Below are 10,273 nucleotides of genomic sequence, written 5' to 3' on the forward strand. Positions count from 1 at the left end.
AAATTTGCCGACAGTTACATTCAAACAGCAGAATGGCGTCCCTTAAGACCACCCAAGTCGAATACAGTACAGTATAAACATAGACAAATGCAAATGCTTTTAACTTCCTACACGATTACATCGCGACACCACAAGGGGGCGCTAGGACTAGACGACCTCCGCGTAGCATCGTCACGACAAGTTCAACTGTACATAAAATACAAAATGGCGTCACCGCGGTTATGATACGTTCGCGAAATGAAACCGTCAAGATCCGTCACAAAATTCCCAGCGTCCATTTTTCGCCATTGGAAACGTAACATTCTTCAAATATTCTTCAGAGTTCGTCATTTAAAAAAAAAATCGTTGTGCAGTGAGAGCATTTTTAAAGGAAATATATTCAGCTTTTACTCATTCGCCGCCATTGACAGCTGCGTCCGACAAATGTCAACTGGAAAAGCAAATGTTGATTAATTACTGCACGTTGGAGGTGGGTTTGGAGGTGTTTGGGTTATATTTTTTTAAAAGGGAGGGTTAAGAAAAATATTTACAAAACAAAGTTACAGCATGGCAATATGGCGGGCCAAAGAATTTCCTGACATTTAATGGGAAAAGACGTGAGAACTTGACATAAAATGCAGTAAATAATGCAGCGGTTGCCCTTGTCTAGTACTTCATATTCTTTTTTTTTTGTTCTGTTCTACTAACGTCGCAGAATGTCACATAATGCTCCACGCTTGAAGGCTTCGAAATATATTGCACTCGTAAATACGGTAAATCTAAACCATGTGCACACGCTACGCACTCATTCGCTCTGCAGATTTATTTTTTGACTCATTCCACAACATTGTTGACAGTTTGGTCAGTTTTGTAAATGAACTAGCAAACCCATGTGTATTTTTTTCTCTCCAGATCAAGCGTATTTACTTGTATTTTATTGCCGGGTTTAGTTTATAGCCAGAATATTGTATAGTATGTAAAATAGAAATTGTGTTGATAGATGAAAATATCAAAGGGAAAGACAACACCTTTATTATTTGAGTCCCAATTGAAATGATCGTGTTGAGTAAATTGGAAAAAAATAAAAAATAAATGTTCTGAAGTGTAATACAAGAGAAAAATTTATTTAAAATCCACTATGTCCTATTTTAGCCAATCAAATGTGGGTATTCCAGATTTCAGATGTCTTTTTTGTAACATAATTAAATACTTTATGCAACAAGCTATCACCTGAAGAATATTTAAACATAGTGTTGTTTTTCCCTTTAGAAAACAATGTTTGGTTGGAGAAATAGACACACCCATATTAATACTGCATCATTTTATATATGGCACTATTGTGGTGTTGAAAAGTAAAATGTCAAACTTTTGCACATAACATAGCATTTTTTTCCCATTTTTTTCCAGTGTTTAAAGTTGCCGTCCTTAAATGAATATTCAAGAAAGCTATATTCATGTGGTATTTTATGAACTATTCTAAGTCTACTACCCTCCAAAAAAGCCTACACTGATTGCTTAATTAATATAATAAACATATGCTTGTGAGGTCTAAAACAAAGACCAAACTAACTTTAAAAATGTGTTGTTTTTCAGTGAAAGAAATACAGAATACTGTATTACCCCAATTGAAAGGGTGCGCTAATCAAAAGCACAAATACATACAAAACTGTATTTTTATGACTAACCAGAATAACAATGGATAAATTACTACCAAAATATGATATCATGTGAATGTAAATGTAACACTTTGTTTGGTGTTATGTTTGTGGAAAAATAAAAATAAAGTTAATCCCTTTGAAATGAAAGAAATGTGATGCCATTCCACAACATGACATAAAAAAATAGGATTTCCGGTTCTGACCGGATTTCAAGCAAATATAAGTTGTGAAACTCACCCCAAAAGTCCGCTGAACACCAAAATGTCGACTTCCTTTTCAATTCCAACGCTTTTCGGGGATGATTTCTTTTGGCTCAGTGCTAAATAATGTTCAATTTGCAAAGGCAAAATCTGTAAAAGAGCTTACACCGAAGAATACATAAATACATACAAGAAATATTACAGTGCTGTTGTCAAGACCATGAAACACAAAATAACTAAAAAGCAAAATGTTGACGTCTACAAATGGTGTAGTGGTACACTTGGACACATACTAGGGTTAAATCCTGCTTCAAGATCATTTCAGAAAAATCATTTTTGGGAAATTCCAAAAGTGCAAGTGAAGAAAATTCATCTGAAAAGGCGCAGTCACATCAAAACGGCCAACTTACGGTTCGGTATTGACACTTTTTGTTTCATATGTCCTATTATGACGTGTCGATCTGGAAAAATGTCATTCCGATGTTCCGGCCGACCCTTAAAACACGAACTTTCCGGTGATTTGTCGTCTGGAGAAGAAAGAAAAACCTTCGCCGTCGCGAACGAGGCGGGCGAGCGGATCTGTCGGTTTGGCACGAACCGGTTCCAAAGCATTCCTTGTGATGCATCGTAAGCAAAGGCCTTCTGAAAAATCTCACGGGCCGTGATCGCTAACGGGCTAGCGTCAATGTGACGGACGGGCAGAAGGTGAATGTGTCGTCTCGTTCTCAAGGCCCGGAACAGTGGCGTCGTAGGGACGTTTGAGGTCAGGCGAAGGGGTTTTCCGACCTGAGGATGGACGGCTCGGTGTCGTGGCAGCCCTTGCCGTTCATGTGTTCCGAGTGGCCGTCGATGCTGTAGCAGCCTTGGACCTCGGTGATGGAGGAAGCCGTGTAGGAGGCTGAGCGCATGGCGTCCGAGTGGTTTCCGATGCTGCTACCGAACTGGAGGTTGTATTGATTCCAGTGCCGACGTAAAACTGCTTGGACCTGGATCCGGAGACAGCGCACAAATGTTTGCGGTCGGACTACAGACGGGGGAAATTCATTTGTTCGTTTTTAACATCGCGTATTCTTGTCAGGGTTGCGGGGGGCTTCGGACGGAAGGCGGAGTACATCCGAGACCGGTCGCCAGTACCGTATTTTGCTGTTTAATATACCCCCCATATAATATACCCGGGTATATTAAACGGCAAGGGTATATTAAATGGCGCACAAATGGGAAGGTACGATCCACTACGCACTCGTTATGCCGTGACGGGGTGCATCAATGTTTTGCAGACTAAAACTACTTACTGCTCAGGTTAAAACTACTTACTGCTGAATAAAGTCTGACTTGGAATTTTAATGAATTTAAGTATCTATCATTATGCCCCCATGAACACCATACAAATCTTGCCCAAAAAGCTGAGTTGCCGTTTATATTAAACGGGTATATTAAACGGCAGGGGTATATTAAATGGAGAACAAAGGGGAGGCTCAAAAAAGCAAAAATCATTTAATATACTTGGGTATATTAAACGGCAAAATAAGGTAGGTCATGCAACATGCAAAAACTCCACACATTGAGGACCGAACCGACTTGGTAAGGAACCCACGACCCCAGAACTGTGAGGCCGAGAGCTAAACACTCCCCCCCCACCGGGTCATCTCTTTTAAGGTTCATTTCATAAATAGAAAACAATTTTGTCAAAGTAAAAGAACGATTGAACTTGCATTTTAAGCCAAAAAGAATCGATTTTACGTTTTTTCTGAGAAGTTGTCGGCTTTAAGCAAACATTTTTGAATCAAATCTGTCTTTACCCAGCAAAGCCCTGACAAAAATGCAGAATATATAGAATGGGAAGGGTAATAATAGTAGTATGTTGGATGCAAAAAGAAAAATGTAATGAGTGGCGTCTTACTTCTCCGTTGAAAAAGCAGAAGATCGTAGCTACCAGCAGGCCCTGGAATTCAAAGCAAAAGGGAGTGAAGGACTGATAGGATAAATATGCAAGCAAGTGCGATAACAATCAATATCCTGTCAAAGTGGAGCGCAAACTGCGAGCGGTCTCTCTTTTTTGCGAGTTTGTTTAGGTGATTAGGCATCTTGCATAAGAGTCACTTCCTGTTGCGCACTGCCCATCCTGGAAACGCTCGACATGATCAGATAATACTTTGGCCCAGAACCAAGCGTCTTTCAACCTTCTCGGCTCGCATAACTTGTACCTTCCTTCCTGCTGCCGACTAGATAAACAAAGGACATGCTTGACTCATGGCAAAAAATGTAAATAAATATCAAGAGGTCTCCCTATGGATTCACATTTTTCGGCTCTTTTGCAACGAATTAGGTCAAGACAAGTCCTAAGAAGGTGGCGAGGTTGTCTTCCGCAAATGATTGACAGCTCTCACCTGGTAGTGCATCAGTATGTGCATGATGTAGTCGTAGATTTCGGAGGAAACGCGGCCTTCGGGCTTGTAGGGAAGCAGGACGTATTGGATGCCCAGAAGCGGCACCAAGATGAGGGTGGCTCTCACGGCCTTCATGTAGAGGCTGGACTCGGCTTGGTGGGTCACCTTCAGTTTGGTGATGAGAACTCGCACAATGTTTAGCAGGAAAAACAGATTCACCTGTGCCAGGCCAGAAAAAAACAAAAAAAAACAATCGAAAATTAGAATTAACCATTTGATTTGGTGTATACTTATATTTAGAATATGTCTAAATTGAATTGAATTGAATGCTGTTATTGTCATTATACAAGTTTTAAAGCCTCACTAGGAAGTGCACAATGACAACAACAAACAAACTGACAAATGAATAATCAATAAATAATAATAATAACGAATTAATACATGAGTAGTCAACAATATAAATAAGTAGTGTAGTGCACAAATAACAAGAAACAAACCAACGGACAGATAAATAACCCATAAATAATCAATAAATATGTAGTAAATATATAAGTAGTCAACATAATAAATAAGTAGGGAAGTGCACAAATAACAACAAGAAACAAACAAACGGACAGATGAATAATCCATAAATAAGTAGTAAGTAAATAAGTTGTCAACATAATAAATAAGTAGTAGTCAACAGGAAGAAGTGGTCACATAAAGAGCCGTAAATAGTGTTTGGCCAAGTGCCGAACCGTGAAAAATGGTGAATGATTGATTTGAAATGATGTTCAATGAAATGTATATATTGTGTATACATTAGAAAGGAGTGCCGCTAAAGTTCAAGCTTGAAATCATAAGAACTGGAAAGCAAACGGCTGCAAAAATGAAGAGTTTGAGTTCTGTCCTGTGAGATTTGACTTTGTAGATCAGATCAGGTGAGGTGAGCTTCTGCATTCCTTACCAGCAACGCGGCACAGATGGGACCGTGGATGATATAGAGCAGCGACGTTTTGGAGCTGATCCAACAGCTAAAAAGGAGAAAGGAATTCAGGATGAGAATGACATATGCATGCAAGGGGAACCGGACTCGGGTCAAATAAAATACCTGAAAACGGATAGAAAGGAAAGCAAACAAGAACATTTGAAAATTAGATTTTTCAATTAACATTCAGAGCCAAATCCAACAGAACCAAATTAATCTAGGAGGGGCTCTGTCAGGCTCCAAATCATATGAAAACACAACATTGATGTTATTAACTTGTTAGTCAATCAGCTGTTTTATATTTAATGTATTTTCCTACAATGTCTGCCCATTAAAATATATTAGTTTTTTTTCCCCATAGAAATCCTTCAAATACATTTAAACCTTTCTATTTAATATTATTAAGTAAAATTGTAAGAAGAATTAGACCTGTTGCTGGTCATAAAACAGAACTTTGTGCTCATCTAAAAAAGCTAAATGTGGAAATAAATTATAGTGAGACTATAATGGGACTTAAACGACACATCACATTTCAAAGGATCTTTCAATATTACCGAGCCAGGAATAAATAATTGAATGTATCCCTTACTTGTCATTATAGTAGTAACTTCTTGCCACTGCGTGAATGGAAGCGGGAATAAGGGGAAAACCTGGAGGAAAAAAGAGCAGTTTTGTCGTTGTATATTGACCATCAAAAATGAAAAAAAAAGCATAGACTAAGGCAAAAAGTCGTACCCCAACCGAGGAGATAGTACCACATGAGGTGTTGCTTTTCGGCAAAAACCGCCACCACGATGAGGGTGTGGAGATAGATTCCCTCGCATAACATCCAGAAGTAATTGCAACCAAACAGGTAGAGGTGAACAAACTGGGACACTTTGCAGCTTGTCTGAGTGAGAAAAGGAAGGGACATTTGACACAAATCATCATCATGTTGTGTTTATAAAATTGGCATGAGGATGAGCTTCATTGTAAATTAGCCACAATTCTATTTTTTTTATTGAAAAAGTATCAACATCACAAATGGAAATGGAGTTATTAAAGTATCGCATAATCAGGATGGGCTCAAACAGTGGGTCTTACTTTCAAATTGTTCATTAAATATGTTTATAATCAAACACAATTTGTCATTTTAAAAAGAACTGTCCTTAAAAATAATCCAATATGCCGATTTAGCCATTTTGGCGAAATGCAACCTATTGTCGGGCAATAGTTGATTCATATTTTATTTTATAATTTTTTCAATGCGGCTTATTTTCTGCCCTAGGCTTTCCAGAAGTAGTCATCCAACAGATATGGTCATGTGACGTTTGCCAGTAAATTTAGCCAATCAGGCGTGTGCCAACTAATTATTTTGTCCTCATGTCAACGTACGTCGTGTCCTTTTGCGTTGGTGTTTCGGCAATTATTGGCATTCATCTTTTCATGTCTGAATCTATTGTATTGTTGTTCTTCTGTAAAAGTGTTGTGGCAAATTATGTTTTTGTTTTTTTCCCCTAATTGCCAAGCATTCGTAATATGCAATTTGCCTGACATTTGTGAAGCACCACATAGAAAAAAAATGACTTTTTTTTTTAAATCAGCGGTCATCACTGCTAGTAATCACAAGATCATATATATAAAAAATATACTCACTGGGTTTCTCTGCACTAATTCCTGGTTGTTAGCCACGGCAGTCAACCAAATAATGGTGATCACAGAGTTTAATACGAAAGAAAAGAAGAGATTCTTGTGAAGTGTGATCCTCTGACAACTCAAACTCCTGCAGAGAGAGAAGAAAAATGATTTAATATCTACTGATATCAGGACCAAAGTCCCCCAGGTACGCATGTTAAATAATTGGACACACACTTGAAATGGAAGAATATTCCAAGAGAGACAAAGAGGGAGGTCAGGGACAGTCCGTGTCCAATCAGCGCCAAGTAGAAAAGATTCATAGCCGTCTGCCAGAAGAGAAGAGCATAAAATTCAATACAACACTAAACAGATGATGCATAAATATCACATTGAATTCAATTACATATGGCAAGATTTGTTTTTTTTTTAAACAGTGTTGGTAAGTGCTTGAAAAAAAAAGTCAAAATATTGGCAGTTCCTGTTTCACGGCCATAGCATTAACACAGTAATGTCATACATTCATTCATTTTCTGAACCACTTTAGGGTCGCGGGGGTGCTGGAGCCTATCCCACCTGATTTCAGGCAGAAGGTGGCCAGCCAATCACAGGGTACAAGTAAACAAACAACCAATCACTCATTGCTAAGAGCACTTTAGTGTACAATGAGCCTAGCTAGCATGTCTTTGGAATGTGGGAGGAAACCGGAGTACCCGGAGAAAACCCACGCAAGAGAACATGCAAATTCCACACAGGTGGACCGACCTGCTTTTGAACCCAGAACCTCAGAGTTGTCAGGCGGACGCGCTAACCACTCCCACGCCAGGCAGCGTAATGACACTTATTGATTTTCAATTCAGTTCATTAATTTGCATTTTTCTTACCACTCTGCCTTCGCTGGTGTGTTCGTTACAGAGCGTGTAGTTGGTCCACGTGCGGTTGCTCTCGGGGTGCAGGAACCACTGGCCGCTGTCGCTGCAAATTTTTGTAGCCATCTCTGCAGAAAATGTTTAAAAAGATTGTTATTCTAGTTCTTAATGTACTCCATAAACGGATAAAAAGACTCATCTTATTCGCACCCGAAGGATCAAAATCATGGAAGTAGTCGGGGCAGTGTTGTTCCAAGGTGATGCCCGACTTGGTGTCATCCCAACACAACCAGCCGTCCCAGGTGCGATTACACATGGGCTCTAGAAGCAAAGAATGGTGGAATAAAAATGGTTTTTCGGTGATTCCTAAGCGGGATCGAATGGCGCTACCTAGTTGGTCTGAAGGACTGTCCTTCATGATCTTTTGGTAGCACTCAAACTGGGCCGTGACGATCTTGTTCCTGGTGAGTCCCAGCTCGTGGTACACGTTGGTTGGATGCTGCTGCTGGGTTTCGTTGACCTCCAGACTTGCCTTCGCACATGTCATACGTACGGGATGAATAAAGTTATCTCATCTAATCTAATATTTCAGAGAAAAAGTCTACACTTTGAAGTATAATTATGAGTGGTCAGAAAATGGATGAGGATTTGTTTCAGTTCAATCATTTTTATCAGTTTTTTCTCTCCATATCAGCCAGTTTTGCTCATCTTATTTTTTTAATCATTAGTATTTTTTTGACAGCTTTCGCTGTATTCGTGGAAAACATTAAAATTCACAAAGGTGGGACTTTTTGTACGATTTTTTCCTGTTTTCTGAGTGTAGCTCTTTCAACTTGAATGTTTAAGTCAAATTTTATTTATGTTGCGACTGTGGCCACATTTGGATAATTTAAATTTCAAATTAAAACCCTTACTACTTTTCAGCTATTGTTAAAATGGATCAAATTTGATAAAATTGGTTTCTAAGTTGAAATGTATGTTCTAACAATTTTGACAAATGATACGTTTTAGTTCTACGCGATGAGTTGAAACCAAATGAGCAAAACCCTTTTAGGAAAAGACCTGATCAATTCTTGACCTCCGACAATTACATTTTAAATTAAAATTGAATCTACATATACTTTGATTTTAGCCAAAGAAAAATAAAAGAAGGTGATCTGACTAATAGATCAATTTAGAAGTGAAAACATGCTATCTTATACTATTCCTACTTGCAAATTGTACAAAGAAAGTCAAATGTGAATGCATAAAAATGAAAACAAGTTGGCATTTTACATTAATATTAATCAAAAATAACCTTTGCATGGCAAATTTTGGCAAGAAAGGGTAAAAGCAAACAACGGCTGAGGGTCAAAATGTCCAAAAACATCACACGATGTGACGCAAATGCAACATTTTGCAGGCAGTCCTAGCGTACGCACCTCTGCGAGAGAACACATTAGCATAAGTGCCACTAGTCCATTTTTCCCAACGCTCTTCATCTTCCCGTTGGCCATGTTGAGGCTTTTTGAAGAATTAACAGCTGCAGGTCTGGAACAGAATAGCAGAAATGACAAACCTGGCGCCAGCAGTCACAAATGTACTGAAAAGGATTTGCTAAGTGATATAGAAGGACTCAAGACTGCTTTCGAAAAAGTGCGGTCGCACAATCGTAACTCCAAAAAGGTCCAAAAACACGCTTCAAACAATATCTCACCAAATGTCACACATTTGAAATATATCATACGCCGACAAAATCCCATTTTCTCACACGCTGGATTTATCAAAAGTCTAGCTGCTGGCAAGAATAATGAAAAGATGTTTATTTAAAGACATTATCCTGTCACGCATGATGGCGTTTCAAGTTGACGCTTTGTTTATGTTCAACAGATGTTTGTAAATGAGTCTATTAATGATTCATTCCAATAAAAAAAAAGGGCCGCGCACTGTGTGGGGGATTGTCTTCTTTCTTTACACGTGCCAACAAAGCATTTATTATTAATGGATTCGTTTAGGAGAAATTATTTAGCCAATAATGTCAAGTTTTTAAGTAAATCTGAGGACCAGAATTGCTTCAAATAAACATCATGAGCAGAGGTAAAAGGTAGAGTCGAAAGCAAGTTTTAAGGTTTGCCACCTAACACTTTGAATATCAGCAATCTTGAGAAAAAAAACTAATGCTTCTAGACCAGAGATAACTAATTTGTGGGTTTAAATTTTGATTGACACATTGATCCCTTAGCTAAATCTTAAGTACTACCTTTGTTATGATGCCTGCCATTGATGAGCATAATGTACATGAAGATTTTGGTTTTGCACCAGTCACAACAGATACGAGGCATCAAATCCAACCTTGATTTTGTTCATTTTCAAGATGTTATTGGGATAGACTTTTCACTAAAACAAAGTAATGAGACGGAGCTGAGCCTGAGGTGGTGAAGGACTGCAAATCCAACATCTGGACAGCAATCAATACGCTAAAATACAGCACATGTTGTTTATATATAATGAAAACAGTACTCTACTACGACACCTACATATTATTTTTCTGTCAACAGAACCAGAATATACCAAGTACATATATATAACCTGAACAACAATAACTGTAATTAACAGCAAA

General features: G+C 38.4%; 1 protein-coding gene across 1 annotated transcript; it reads right to left on the bottom strand.

Annotated features, from left to right (window-relative positions):
* Positions 1–1,772: 1,772 nt before the first annotated feature.
* On the bottom strand, positions 1,773–9,227 carry LOC144086868 (calcitonin gene-related peptide type 1 receptor). The gene is made up of 12 exons (XM_077617027.1): positions 9,096–9,227; positions 8,065–8,206; positions 7,885–7,995; positions 7,690–7,802; positions 7,043–7,134; positions 6,827–6,953; positions 5,927–6,080; positions 5,781–5,841; positions 5,171–5,237; positions 4,225–4,443; positions 3,738–3,779; positions 1,773–2,823 (listed from the first exon to the last, which is right to left on the bottom strand). Exons 1-12 carry the CDS (start codon positions 9,168–9,170, stop codon positions 2,602–2,604), a joined length of 1,425 nt encoding a protein of 474 aa, XP_077473153.1. The 5' UTR covers positions 9,171–9,227; the 3' UTR covers positions 1,773–2,601.
* Between the last annotated feature and the right edge of the window lie 1,046 nt (positions 9,228–10,273).

This window comes from Stigmatopora argus, chromosome 13 (genome assembly GCF_051989625.1).
Source record: "Stigmatopora argus isolate UIUO_Sarg chromosome 13, RoL_Sarg_1.0, whole genome shotgun sequence".
In the NCBI taxonomy this organism is placed as follows: Eukaryota; Metazoa; Chordata; class Actinopteri; order Syngnathiformes; family Syngnathidae; genus Stigmatopora; species Stigmatopora argus.

What these genes read in the sequence shown, in the direction of transcription:
- LOC144086868 (XM_077617027.1), bottom strand. Translation starts at nt 9,170, where the DNA reads ATGGCCAACGGGAAGATGAAGAGCGTTGGGAAAAATGGACTAGTGGCA. An exon ending in GGAATATTCTTCCATTTCAA is followed by an intron (nt 6,954 to 7,042) that starts GTGTGTGTCCAA and finishes CTCTCTCTGCAG; the next exon opens with GAGTTTGAGTTGTCAGAGGA. An exon ending in AATTAGTGCAGAGAAACCCA is followed by an intron (nt 6,081 to 6,826) that starts GTGAGTATATTT and finishes TTTCTCACTCAG; the next exon opens with ACAAGCTGCAAAGTGTCCCA.